Here is a 15,052-nt window from a genome sequence, read left to right on the forward strand (position 1 = left end):
CAAAATACAATTACACCGACGCGTATGTATACGCGGGGCGCTTCAACTTGAAAAATGTCTCTCGCGCGCGCGCTCAACGAAGCGGATTATCGATCTCTCTCTCTCTCACTGGCAAAGTCGCTCATATAAACATCAGCGCGGCGCTTTTAAATTGGAGCCCGCCGACGACGCGTTTTTATACGTACACGTATATATACGTATATATACTTTTTTACACATGGAGAATCATTACTCGCGGGAGTGCAGCTCGCAAGATTAAATTTCTTTGCGCGCAGGCGGGCGGGCGGGCGGGCGACAGCGTGTTATATCTAAAGCAGCGAGCATTTTTCAAGCTGCTCAGGAGCTGCGCAGCACTGCAGTGCATATACATGTACGCGCGCGCGCGCTAAGGAAGTTATGTGTAGCTGCACTAGCAGCGGGGTTGAATGTATAAAAAAAAAAAAGAAGAAAAAAAATAGGGAAAAGAAGTCAAGGCAGTAAATGAAGCGGTACAGGAACTACTACAGGAGCGCAGGGGGAGGGCTGTACATGCGCCGCACACATTCTGCAGGAGTGTACGGGTATAAAGGTAGTCGAGGGGGTGTATATAGGCGACGATAATACGAGCGAGTTCTTCGAGGCACGCGGGCGACGCGAACGGTATAGCTCCGTGGATAAAAAATAAAAATGCGCGCGCAAGGTTCATTGCACCATTATTATTACGGTGGTGTGTGCGCGCGCGTCGCGTGAATTTCGTCATTAATTAATTTAGTGGTACTGCCGCGTCGCGAGAGTGAGCTTGTAATGACTCATTTGTGCTTTATAGATACTGAGAGCAATTAATTTTCTTTCTCGCTGTTTTTTTTTTTTTTTTACCTTTTTCATTGCCGAGCTTTATATCTTGACGGCACTGAGTGCGCCACGCGCAACTATTTCGGCGAGGGGTGGGGGTGGAAGAAAAAGTTTGCTCTCTCTGCATCGCGCGTGCATATAAAGAAAACGAGAGAGGACCCTTTTTGGCTCGAGTATACTTTTTGGTTTTCACAGAGAGAGGGAGAGAGAGAGCTTTCAAGTTTCCTGGATTACGAGCGAAAGAGTATATTATACATATAACGTAATGCGTGCGCGTACGCTGGCTTTTCATTTAATTATTTCACATCGAGTAGCTCCATTCTTTTCTCCACTATTTTTTCGTCTATTTTCCTAACGACGCGATTGGGAAAAATATTACAAGGATTTTTTCGCTAGGCACCGAAAACAAAACAAAAAAACAATTTTTTTTTTTTTCGTAATTGAATGAATCGAGCGCAATTGAACAAAGGTTGAAAATGAAAAGATTTCAAAGCTCCCGCGCGCGCGCGTGCATTTCTGGCCGAAACAACTGAACAAACTTTTGCAGCTGGTGCAGAAGCAGTGGCAGGAGGCAAGGTAACGAAAAAAAGGTCGGTGCTTGCAAGTGAAGGGCACGCGAAGCAGCACCAGGCAACTACTCTCTTTGTACGAATCTCGATTCGCACCAATGCGCGCTCCTTTACCTTTTTTTTGTTGCTTCCTGTTGCTGTTTTTGTGTGGAGCTTTTTTCGAAAGCTTTATTGCACCTTTCTCGCTTAAACGACGAGATTGTGCGCCATTTTTAAAATTCGGTGTTATTGCGTCAATTTTTTAAATCAACTACTTAAAATTATAAATCGCAAGCAATGAGGACCAAAATATCGAGCTTTTGAGTATAAAAAGTAGCTCCAGTGGTTCAATCTCTTTCTCGCTATCAGAGGAGCGCTATAGGAAAAATGGAAGACTCGAGAGAAGGGACGAAAAGCGGACGCGGACACGCGCGAGCAGAATAAACTCGGATACTCGCGTATTTTCACCTTCTCAAAAAGCCAGACAGCTACACGTAAAACGCGGTATATCTATATCGGCCCCGAGCCGTGTGGAGGCGCGCAAGAGGGCCGGCGATAAATAAATAAAGTGTCCATCGTTGCGGTCGCACGAACGCCTCCGAGCTGTAGTGCCAAAAAAAAGAAAGAAAGAAAGAAATAAAGAAAGAGAGAGAGAGAAAAGAAAGAGAGAACGAGAAATAAAAGCCACTTGAATACGTGACGTGTATGCATCTCGCGGCGTTGGTGCACGACGGGCGAGCCTATATATAGTAGCCCTTTAATATACGCCGTACACCGCCCGTGAACATCAAATATTTTATTTATCAGCCTCGAACGACAACGAGATGACTTTTGAACGAGTCCACGCGTTCGGGCAGGACACGTCTGCGCGAGATAAGACGAAACGGCCGTGGCAATGAGCTGGTATGCATTAAATTTTAAAAAATTCAGTGATATCGCTTTTTTGGGGGGTGATAAGAAGTCTTGAAGGTAGCTTTATATTTCTGCTGCTCGCAGTTTGATATCGAAGCATCTTGAAAAATGTACGTATAATGTCCAGAGTATAAGTCGATGAATTTTTATTTTAATCATTTTCAAAGTTGTTTAGAATCCCGTTTCCTGACATTATATCAATATAGTTTCATCATAAAAAAACCATAATCTCTCTTTATCATGCACCTTTTTAAAAAATCTTTCAAGTGATGCCAGTGATTGATATGTTCATTATCGAATTTAAAAAAGTCTGAAGAATTTGGAAAAAATTATGGGTGGTATTAAGTAGTTTTTAAGTGACCGCTAGATATCGTGCAGCCCGAATTACCACTCCCATAAGGGAATAAGAAAAGTTTAGCACATAAGTCAGGCGTTTTCTAATTCCATAACTGATAGTCTCCATTGATACTGAGTATAAGTTATTAAGCGTATATTGCGTTAGTACGTTCCTATGCCATAAAGTGAGCCAACTTTCGAAACGAATTCTTTCAAATATTTATCAGCACTTGTACATCTATTTATTTTGATTTTTGACCATTGATTAGATGTTAAAAAAAATATTTTGACACAAGTTTTTAAGAGTGCCATTTTAATTTAATGAATAATTTGCACTACAATAAAACAACAAATTCGTTGATAAATAAAAAAGTTGCTTTATGCACTCACCTTCAGATCGCCCTGATGATCGTAAAAGGTCTGCGGCGAGAGGGCGGCTTTCAGTCTGCGATTTCGGTAAAAGATAAAAGTGATGGCGGCTAAAAGCATCACAATGACGGTCGTTAATATTCCAATCACTAAGCCGATTAACTGCTTTGATTCCGGCTCTTTGCTCTTGTCTGGAACTGCAAATGTAACGCATCCCCCGAGGCGAGGGAGTGCTCGGTGTTTTTAAATATGAATGCAGTACAATATATATATATGTTTGTGTATATAATGTAAATCCGCGAGCGAGCTTTATTTATGGAAGTGCAACTTGAGTAATAATAATTGCGACGGCGACGATCGCGACGACGATTCTGCTTGCCGATGATAAGTGAGTTTTAATTGGAAAAATAGCGCCGGTCGAGAGAAAAGTATTTCAGGATTGTATCGATGAATTAAAAAGCATCTCTCTCTCTCTCTCTTTCTCTCGATAGAATTATTTTACACACACTGAATGTTGTTTACGTGCCGATCGTTATGCGTTAATTTACGTATTATGTACTCGAAACATTTTTTTTTCAAAAATCCACGCATATTTCAACAAAGAACACGGGCTAATAATTTGAAACGAAAATAAATGCCTCGCCGTGTATGTGACTCTCAAGGTATACCTTGAATTTTTTCCTCATTTTATTTTTTTTATCAACGAACGAGTGAAACACATCGAGCTCTAATATATATTTTAACGGCGCATTACGTTGGTAATTCTTTTGTCAAGAGGATGAAAACGTGAAAGCTCGAAGCGTTTAAACGGCATCCTCACTCGTCAATCCCCGATATCAAATAGACAGTGGGTGTACTACTCACGAGTTATCAAAACAATGTGGCCGGCGCGCACCGCAAGGTCCATTATCTTAATACGAGGTCAATCCCCCATATGTACGCACGCGTATACCAATTGTGTAATGCATAGCTCGCGAGCGCGCAAAGGGGCTGCTGCTGCTGCTGCTGCTGCGAGAACTTTTAAAAGATGAGGGATTATAAATTGCCCGGCGCAAAAGTCGCCGGGATTAAAACTGCGGACGCGTATGAGAGGAGTCTTGGACCTAATGCCGCGTAATGGACCTTTTTTCTTCGAACCATTGCAATATTCAAGACTTCCAAAAAAAAAAAAAATGATCGATACGCTGCATGTACGAAAGCATCGATGCACGAGCTTATTGCGCGGCGCGACGACCCAATAACGCGCTGCGCTCGAGAGTTCGTTGACAGAGAAGTGCCATGGTTACAAAAATCACCTTATGCTTTCGTTACTACGGCACACATTTATATAATATCCGTGAGCGTTTGCGAAACTCGGCTCTCTGCGAGGCGCGCATCATAATATATCATATCGACTAACGTACGTGTATAAAAGAGACTCGCTGGCAAAATATCACGTATACACACGCGCGTATGTGAAGCACACACACACACACACACAGAAATGCACACGTAGCCGAGAGCGAGATTTTTTTTCTGCTGCAACTAGCTGTGCCCTGGGCACATAACTCACGACGCGCGCGTGGAAGCCTCTTCGCTGTCAGAATGTTTATATTACTCTAATGGCTCCATGGCACAAGCGTATCACTGCGCCGCTTACTGCACGCGCGCGCGCGCACCCCGTTTTCTCCTTTCTTTCTTTCGTTTTTTTTTTTCATATAAGCTTTTTGCGCCTCTCTCTCGCTCTCTATAAATACACAAGGAAAGGAAGAGGAAGAGTAAATACGTTTTCTCTTCTTTTTTTTTCGCTCTCTCTCTTTCTGTCGGGTGGGTATAACGCGTGTGCATTCTTAAAAAGCCAGGATGTGCCTCTTCTTTTGAAGCTTCTTTTGAGTAGGAGCCATAACTTGGTGTACCCGAAGGCGCTGTAACGAGGCCACGAGCGCGCCGGAGCTCTGATAAAAGCGAGCTAAAGGCCAGGAGGCAAAGGATAGAAAAAAGTACAGTTACATTTGGAAGATTCGATAAGTGAATATATAGTTCGCGACTTGCTCTACATCTGCATACGTATATTCTCTGCCTTGTTCCCCCTCCCCCCCCCCCCCTCAGCCGTNCCCCCCCCCCCCCCCCTCCTTCAGCCGTGAAAGTAATTACCTTATGTGCTCGTGCTTTTTTTTTTATATTTTAAAATTATGAATTATAAACTGTTTTCTTTGTGAGGGAAAGAAAAGTTTCGCGCAAGTGAGAGAGAGTGTCGGACTTTTAATTGAGTTTATGCGCCAAACTTCAAAAATGTATACACACCGCATTAAGCGCGGCTGAGCTTTAAAAACTGAGAGAGAGAGAGAGAGAGAGAGAGAGAGAGAGAGCTTTTTAAAACGTTAAAGTCTTATTATCATATAACTGCGAAGAGTATCTAGCACGTGTAACTTTGAGGCGCCTTCCGCTGCTGCGCAGGTAACAATCACTAAAACTGCGGCACAACTATACTACCAGACGCTTTGGACAAATTTTACGCGATAGTCTTATCGTACACGCAACTGTTACAAAGGGTGTGACCCAGTAAATGGCCCGTGCCTATTCAATTTGACGTTTTGCGTAGCGAAAAATTAATTCAAAATCTAGCAGAATTCGACGAGTTGCTCGAAGATTACAACCATCTGACAAATAAATTTCAGTAAATTCATTCTACGTTAAGATGATCCCGGGTACATGGTAATTTTAATGGGCACTCGCGGTTGCCACGCCATTAATTTAAAACTTATCCCCCTCTCGCGCATTACGTATTTTTGAGCCCTTTTTTCGAAAAACTTCTATTCAAAGCCTTCGGTGGCTTTCCCGAAGATTTATTTTCATTTGTGAGACACGAGATTGTATGCATCTCGCAAACAACTACTACTACACGGTAATTGCCGCAAACTATTTTTCATTTTTATTATTTTTTTTTTGTTCGCCCCTCGAGTCTCGAGCAATTTTTGTACATTATTCAAGTGTACCATTATTTCATTGCTCGCTTCTGTACCGCGCGCGCGCGCTGCTGCTGTGTATTTCTTTTGCATGACAATAAGCTTCATAAATAAAAAAAAAAAAAAAGAGAGAAAGAGAAAGAAAGGAGAGGAACTCACAAGCAGTGTCGCCGGTTTCATCCTTATTCAAAGTAGCCTTTACTTCGTCTCTTTGAAGTGGACCCTCATTATGCTGAAATGGAACTGCCGTTGTCGAGGCCGACGCGGGCGACGTCATCGTCGACGTCGTCGTCGCCGTCGTGGACTTGGTCGCGTTTTTAGCCTTCATCTCCTCCGTTATCGTGTTATTGTTCCATTCCGAAATTACTGGAAAAATAATTAATAAACAGCTCATATTATAATTGTTGTCTATTTTTTCTTTCTTTCGGATCACAATGACATCGAGCTCTAAGCGCGCTGGGCAAGAGCTGTAACGATGGAATAATAATCATATTGCCCGTGTTCGTATAAAGCAGCTTTGTTCACGCAGGCAAATTATTAAGTCGAATAATTTATAGGTGCGCAGCGCGGATCGAATTCGCGAGGATCGCGCGTCGAATAAACGATCTCTTTGAAAGCTCATCCCCTCGTGCGCGGTATCGGTACATAATGACGTTTCATTTCGCCCGAAATTATTTATTATACCTATTATAACAATCTCTTGCCTCTCACCGATTATCAGCCGCACGAGCTCTCGTAAGCATTACGCGTCCTCGCAATATTATTATAAATAAAAGTATACATCATAACGCGGCTCAACGCTTGGCCGCCGTCATTTTATATAATGCAAAATATAGTCCGGGCCGTAGTATGATTAATAGTCCATCGTGTCTTTAACGCGTGTGTGTATACGAAACGGGGGTAAGCCTCCGTGTGTATATTATGTGTGCTATATAATAAGTGCAAAGTCACAAAGCGTCGCGCGCGCCAGTTGGACAACTTCACTTTCGGCGGCTCAGGATGTGTATTATTATTACTATACGAACTATATAACTGCAAGTTTCTCGAAAACGTCACTCTCGCGCTCAAACGCTTTATCCACGAAAGTTGCGTTATATATACATAAGCCGGCTATTTATTGTAGTTGGCCCGAAGCTTTTGAGAGCGAAGCGTTTGTTTTTGGGGAGGGTGAAACGAAAGTTCGAGTGCGATTATCGCGCCTGCGCGGCATGCCAGGCTGCACACGGCACGCTGCAGCGCAACGTCGTTACTACTAAGTTGAATTGAAATTTTTGCATCGCCCCCCCCCCCCTTCCCTTCTTTTGATACGTATATATACCCGCGCGTACACACAGCCAAAGTTTGATGCCTCGGGAATTTATTTAAAACGATAATAGCTGCAGCGCGCAGAAAATATAAACTAATCGCCCAACCGCGAAACTCAATTTCGACTACACGGCCACTTACCGGATTCGAAAACAATTTCGCTGAGCAGTATCCACCTGGCGGCGAAGTACAGCTGCAGCTTGACGAAGCGTCCGGCGCGCGAGTGCAGCTTGACGGTGACGTCGCGGGCCTGCTCCAGCACCACGTCCGGCATGTACGAGAAGTGCACGGGCTCGCTCTCGAATTGGCCGGCGCCGCTGCCGAAGTACACCTTGGCGTGGCTGAATACCTGATCGATGGAAAAAGAAAAAAAAGGGCAACGATAAGAGGATCGAGTATGAACTTTAATTGAAAAAATATGTTGCTAGTAATATAAGTTTGGCCCACATATTTTTTGTATGTATACCTGAACGTCCTTGGTAAAAAAGTTGTTCGTATGAAGATGCATGGCGGTGAAGTTTCTCACGTAATCGAACTCGAAAATTATTTCCACGGGTCGTCCCAGGGTGTTCGGAGTGTCGTTCCTCCAGCCGACCCACTCGTAGCCTGCGAACAAATTTATATTTTCATTCCTCTGTAAAGTAGGGTCCTCGCTAAAAACTTTGCAGGGCAGAACTTGAATTTTTCTTTTTTGACCCCAATACTATATGTAACGATTTGATTTGATTCTCGAATTTCACGATACGACAATTCGAAATCGGTATGTAGCCGCCGAAATAAATTCCACTCGCAATAACTGCGAAATCAATTAAAAACGATCCCGCTATTTATGAATCTCAAGGTAAAGGTTCCGAGATATCGCAACGAGACGTATAATCGAGAAAATTCCTTTATGTCGCGAGCCGCGCAGACACATTATACGCGCACGCGTTTCGCCGTCTCCCGGTACCCGGGGTTAACGTTTTATACGCTCATACCTATGCAGCATATCTATATCTAAGTGCACGACGACGACGACTACGACGACGACGCCGGGAGAAAGAGAGTCATTGCCATCTCCGAGATAAGCGCGTGAAAAAGTCGTCGTAGGATCGTTGCTGGCGACGCAAACACGTGTGCGCGCAGCGCAGCGGCCGGTAATCGAGAAAAGCCGCAGACGCACGCTGATTTCTTGGCGCGATTCGAGTGCGGAGAGAAAGAGAGAGAGAGAAGCGGAAAAGAGAGAAAAAAAGGAGCACCGCACAAAAGTCGTTTAACAGCTACTCAGGGCTGTTTGCTGCCGCGCGCTGCGTATCAGCGCCGAGAAATCGTCGTCGTCGTCGTCGTCGTCGCTTCCAGCCGCGCGCGTATACGGTTTGACGCGTTAGATTCGCTCTCGATGGCGATCAGCTCATATACTTGAGAATTTTTGAACGACGTATAACTGGATTGCGAGATCGACGTATGCGTCTTTTTTGTTTTTATTCTTCGAGCGAAGATCATCGTTGTCGTAAGAATAAGAAAATTCAAATCGCGGTCGATATCTTTCATCTTATATATCTTTAAAAATATCAATATACCCAGCTCGTCCATACGCGTATGTATATAAATAAGAACGAAATGAAGAAAAAAAAGGTCCATATAGAAAAACACAGAGTCGATTCGGATCCACCCATACGACTTACACACACGCGCGCATAAAGATACAGCCGCGATATTGTAGATTCGGGTACATCAACATCGAGGTGGAAAAGTAAGTGGTATAAGCCAAACCAGCCGCGCGCGACTAGACGACAGACTCGGCTCTCTCGACTTCAATATGTATGTAAATCGAAAGCAGATTTGAGTGTTGCCGAGCAGTAGTAGTAGTAGTAGTAGTAGTAGTACGAGTCGTGTGTTTGACTGTACGTATACGTATGGAAAATCTACAAACTGCGTCGCTATCTCTCTCGGTCTCGTTTGCCCGTTTGGTTTTTTATGCGAAGCACCCACACACCGCGTCCGACTCTTGTGCGGTCCTCGCTATACTACGGTAGCCCTCGTTGACTCGACTTCCTCTTAGCGATCGGTACGTTTTTCTAAGCGGGCATGTGTAAGACGTATATCATCGTCGAAGTGCTGAGCAAGAGCCTAATTTCACCGATATGAGATAAAATTTATATCCTCGAGAAAACAATACGAAACTGATGTTACACACCACAAAAAAGCCGGTTCGATACTAGTAGATCATCGTAACGACGCACTCATACGTTCGGTGCAAAAATGGCGATTATCTCGCCGTCGACGAATTCAATTTTCCATCTTACCTTTGCCGTTTCCGTACATATCGAGCCTGAAATTGTCCGGGCCTTTTTGTCCGTCCACCAATTGTCCCAATCCGCCGGTGAGGTACTCGGCTTCCTCCGTGCCGTCGTAGGTTCGATCCGTTAGGTCCAGCTCGTAGCCTCTGCGCACACCTTGCGGCATCGAGTACGCCACGAGGCCATCTGTTACATATAATTGAAGTAAAAAGTTTTTTTCTCGATCGAGTGAATTTTTCATCACATCCTAAAAATGTGTGTATCCAAGTTTTACGGACACGCATAATCTTCATTAAACGTCCTGATCTGACTTTCCAGCGCATTATATTCCCTTCCACTTTACGAGGTATACTATGAGCGCACAGAGGTCGAGTGGCTGCATTCAAAATTAACCCTGGATTAAATATATGATCGGACCGGTCGGTAACGCAGCTGAGCTAACAATAATCCGTAACGGGTTTTCCGAGCTAGGCATATAATACGTACGTGTATAATACACATACGGAGTGACATCGTATATCCATCGAGGCTTTGCTCTCGTTGCCTTTACCATCTGGGTAACTATATGACTGCTATAGCTAGTATGTACATTATGATTAGTATCACGAGTTGAAAAGTACAAAATATTACGAGTACTCGTGAAAACTTTAATAAATGTTTTTTTTTTATCTACTCACACGCGGGGTTATTTATTTCTTCTAATATTTGCAGTAAAAATTTGCAGAAACTGTTGTCAAAGTACTTCAAAGACTTCTTTACGAACATATAAGCCCATCGCGAGACACCGATAAGACTATATCAAAGGCTAATAATTTTTGTCTCCGTAAAAAGAAAATCGAACTCCTCCAGACGGTATTTGTTTCTATTTTGCTTTGCCACGCGTACATCTCGTAAATTTCACTTTCATGGCTCAACGTGTGTTTTTAAAATCCGCTTTCCCTCTCTCACCCTCTCGTTTTTTTTTTCCTATACGTCTACGGAGCTGCGTAGTCAAAAATCTAAGCTCGCCGCCGGAGTTTGTGTGCCGCAGACGTACGTACGCGTGGGGTGAAAGATCGGCGCTCGACGCATAATACATAAGAAGTATGATCCCGTAAATTTCACTCACCGCTCCAAGGACAGCCGTAAAGTTCGACCCTCATGCAGACTATGCGTATGTGCGACGTGTAGGGTATGAAGCGGACTTTGCTGGCTACCAATGGCGGATCGAAGATCTGCTCCTTCTCCGTTTGGGGATTGTCGTTGCCCACCAGCAACTGTAAGCATAATAAAACGGCGGGCGATTTGAGTATACATATATAAATTAGTTGGCGCGTCGCGTCATAAAACGCAGACGCCAACAGAATGACAAAGTGTAATTTTATGTTCGTAAAAAATCGATCGCGACGGTTTGTTTCGAATAAATTTTTTCCTACATTTAAAATCTTATGAGTTGTCTGATGTTAAGGTAAAGTGTTGGGAATGGCTGATTGATTCGTGCAAACTGAACGATAATCATATAGGAATATAGAAGAATATATGTTACATTAAGTTTTCTGCAATTTTATATAAATGTTTTATGATTCTTATAGTTTTTTTTTTAAATGCAATTTTTAATTCGCTTATATTATGATATTCTGCTATCATTTAGCAATTTTTAAATTGCGCAAAGTATTAATTTCTGGGTCCAGGAATCACTGTCGACACACAAGTTCCATAGCACAATTGTAAAATCGACTTGGAAGACGTCGCCACCGACTATATACGATTACAAACACAAGATGGCTTGACATTTAAACACGTGATCGAAGTGATCCGAACATTTAGATTTAAGGATGTTCTCCATGTATTCGCGTTTACAATTCTAATTGTTCATTTGAAAGAGAAAAGTAATCTTTTCGACAGTAGTTGATTAATTTTTGTATTCAGTCGCTTTAAATGTTCACCCACTCTACCATCATTCGCTTAACTCTACTTTCCTATATAAAATTGATTAATTTTGATTAATTTCTAATAGCTTATAACGTGAAAAATCGAACCATGCGAATGTACACGGCTGACAATGGGTTTCATTATTATTCGGCTCAGTGGCACTCGTATTTATATTCTTGTAGAATATTGCAAAAATGTAACTCGGCTGACGCTAGCTCGCTAAGTAAAGGCGCATTCTCAGCGTCGTTTTTCCACAAAATCCGATTATGGGTACGCGCGCTCGCGCGAGCTCGCGAAAGGCAGGAGAGAGATAGAGAGAGAGAGAGAGAGAGTGCAGCAATCTGAGTGTGCAGTATACAGCCCCTAGAGTAAGGCGGGTGAAAAAAAAGGACAGAAACAAAATAGGTGAGGGAAAGGAATGAAAGAAAACGGGAGGAAAATAGCTTCTCTAAATGCAAATTCGAGCGTTAAATCTGTACTATCCTTTCTGTTTTTACCGTATTCATTCAATGCCCGATACCTTTTTCTTTTTTTCATTTGCATTCTTTATTTACTACTTCTCGTTTTTTTTTCCATGCATCTCAATGTTTTCGACTTCTTTACAACTGCGCGTTGGCGTGTTTCTAAAATTCATCATCGCCGTGCAATCCCGGGGCGAACGACACGATCATTGGGATATTTTTAGTTCCCGAGCGGTGTTGGTATCGCAGAACAGCGCTATTACACACTGCATTGTCACTCAAACCACTAACATCGTGTAGAATCTATAATTCAATGCTCTCCAGGTGCGATATCTATAGAGTTCTATTAATCAATTTTTTGGCAAAAAAGATCGACAAATATACTTTTAATCGGACTTTCAGCAGCAGAATATGATCTAACGTTTATGTAAAACTTTTTTAATATTTTATATAAATTCACAAATATCATAAATGTAAATAAAACATGAATTTTTATAGACAGACAATATAAGATATAACGAGTAGTAAGGTATACGCCTCTATTTTCGATCAGTTAGGCCCTAATTTCGATCAAATTTAAATCAATTTTTTATATAGGACTAGCGAATTACCTCGCTCCCTCCCGCTCGCTCGGTATAGTCAGGGTTTTGTAAGCATTTTTGAGAAAGCAAGAAATATAAAATAGGTTTCCACAAGGTATATACCACGTATATACACTGATAGAAATATGGTTCGTCTGGCAGAAACGGAGCCGTTTCTACGGGCGAAACGGGACCGTATCTACGGGCGAAACGGAGCCGTTTCTACGGGCGAAACGGATCCGTTTCGTCAGACGAAACGGATCATTACATCATACCGCACTGCCGACACACACTCATGCACGCACATACTATAACAACAGTTGGAAAATGTATACAAACAAAAACATAACCAACACGGTAGAGCGTGCCAAAACTCGAAGTTCGACTGCTACGGGAGGTAGTCGGTAGCATATGTGTAATGTTGCAGTTCGGGGGCGCTGTACAACGCTCGCTACTCGCAAGGCCAAAAAAAGACGAAGTCGGTAGCATATCTTCTGTCTCCTCTCCGTTTCGTGTGCTGTGACTCGTGCCATGAGTCTGCTACTGTTACATCAAAAGCGTATATGTACAAGGAAGTGTAAAATACTTATCAAATGCAGCTTTATTTGTTGATTTTCACCTTTTCGTGGAGATGTCCAACTGCTGGTCCAACTATTGAAACACTTAACCTACAACAGTACCAAACTGTTGTGATGAGTACATGTGACCTGTAAACAGTAGCATACTCACGGCACGAGTCACGGCACACGAAACGGAGATAGACAGAAGATATGCTACCCAATACCTGCGGTAGCAGCCGAACTTCGAGTTTTGGCACGCTCTACGGTGTTGGATATGTTTTTGTTTGTATACATTTTCCAACTGTTGTTACAGTATGTGCGCGCATGAGTGTGTGTCTGCAGTGCGGTATGATGTAATGATCCGTTTCGTCTGTCGAAATGGATCCGTTTCGCCCGTAGAAACGGCTCCGTTTCTGCCAGACGAACCATATTTCTATCAGTGTAGAATGTATATATACCTTGTATTTACAAGGCATGTACCAGATATATATGGGTCAAAATAATACTTTTTTACAAAACCGTGCGCACGTATGTCACCGATCTTGACGAGCTTTTGGTATGTTATAGTACATGGTATAAAGGTCCAAAAAAAAAATTTTAGACTCCCTCCCCCTCCTACCCCCACTTCCGGTATAAACGTCCATTTTCGATCTATATTTTTTCTGAGGACATGAAGCAAGTAAAAAATCTGAAAAAATTCATAAAAATACTTTTCCACAATCCAAATAACCTTGAATTTTTTCAGATTTTTTGAGTGCTTCAGGCCTTCAGATAAAATCATTGAAAATTTCAAAAATCGAGATACGGCGGTATGAGCCGATGTAGTACTCGGAAATTTTTTCAGTTTTTTATTGCATTGGAAAACATAACCTCAATTTTTTTCAGATTTTTTCAGATGACCTAACGCACCTTTTGTAGCCAAAAACCGCTTTTTTTAACGAAAATAATTTTTTTAGGACAGTACCAAGCCTCGAAAAATCTGAAAAAAATTTTTTCTTGTTTTTTTCATCAAAATACATAATCTCAAATTTTTTCAGATTTTTTAATTGAAGGCGATAGCTTCTAGGGCCGAAAAATGCCATTTTTAACAAAAAATGGTTCCTAGAACCCGATGGTTCCGGTGAAAAAATTTGAAAATAATTTTTTTGAATTCCTTGTCAAATTTTAATAAATTTTGACCTTTAAAGTTTCCTTTAGGCAATCTGGTCCGAGTTACGGGTCGGCGGGGCACTTGCCCGGGTTGAAACTCGAACACGGGGTCGATCGCGAAAAGGGGAAGAGGGAATATCGGCGCTTGGTATCGGAACCTTGCACTGAGATATTCTCGTTCGATGGACTATGTCCGTTAATTAGTTCTGAGACTAAGTTCGTTGATCGTTCTCGAGATCAAGTCCGTGAGACAGCTCCGTGGTCAAGTTCATCACGGATATTCCCCTATCAAAGCTCAAGTCCAACAGAGGTTGTCCATGCAACTATTTCGCAAGTTGATCAGCCAAGAGCTTTGGGGGATGCTCAGGTGATTGTTCAAGAATTAATGACGACGCGTCAAAAGACTGCACTCCTTATATACTCGACGGGGTATTGGCGGCGCGAGGAGGAAAAAAGGAGGGGAGCCGCCGGTTTTTGGTGGCTGGAGGGCAAAGGAGGGAGTGCCACTGATTGTTCGGTAGGCGGAGTTGCGCCGATTTCGGAAAAATGTCGTTGGATTTTTGGTGGCGGCGCGAGTTCGGAGAAATTGCCTATCTTGGTACGCATTTGCCGGCGGCGTCTTCCATCTCGCGTTCGGGAAATTTCGGCGGCGTCGTCTCATCCCGAGTTCCCTTCGCGTGCGAGTGTCCTTTTTCTATCTTACCAGCTCCGGTCCTGCCTCTGGTGGGTAAGGTAGTTTGTGTGTGTGCATGTGCGTGCTCATGAAATAGCCGTGCATGCACAGGAAAAAGCCGGGCATGAGCAGCGCAGCGCTCATCGCGCGTCGGTCGCACAGCTCGGTACTTATTGTCGGAATTACTCATTT

At 42.8% G+C, this 15,052-nt stretch overlaps 1 protein-coding gene across 1 annotated transcript in view; it reads right to left on the bottom strand.

Annotated features, from left to right (window-relative positions):
• Nucleotides 1-15,052, bottom strand: part of LOC106651713 (discoidin domain-containing receptor 2-like) — a 159,400-nt gene that overhangs the window by 26,385 nt on the left and 117,963 nt on the right. The window contains exons 6-11 of the mRNA XM_023460904.1: nt 10,634-10,781; nt 9,532-9,711; nt 7,713-7,852; nt 7,388-7,595; nt 6,101-6,307; nt 3,018-3,193 (exon numbers count right to left, since the gene is read on the bottom strand). Of these exons, the coding sequence (XP_023316672.1) occupies nt 3,018-3,193; nt 6,101-6,307; nt 7,388-7,595; nt 7,713-7,852; nt 9,532-9,711; nt 10,634-10,781 (1,059 nt within the window). The remainder of the gene's footprint in view (nt 1-3,017; nt 3,194-6,100; nt 6,308-7,387; nt 7,596-7,712; nt 7,853-9,531; nt 9,712-10,633; nt 10,782-15,052) is intronic.

Source organism: Trichogramma pretiosum, unplaced genomic scaffold (assembly GCF_000599845.2).
Source record: "Trichogramma pretiosum strain Unisexual culture from Peru unplaced genomic scaffold, Tpre_2.0 scaffold129, whole genome shotgun sequence".
In the NCBI taxonomy this organism is placed as follows: domain Eukaryota; kingdom Metazoa; phylum Arthropoda; class Insecta; order Hymenoptera; family Trichogrammatidae; genus Trichogramma; species Trichogramma pretiosum.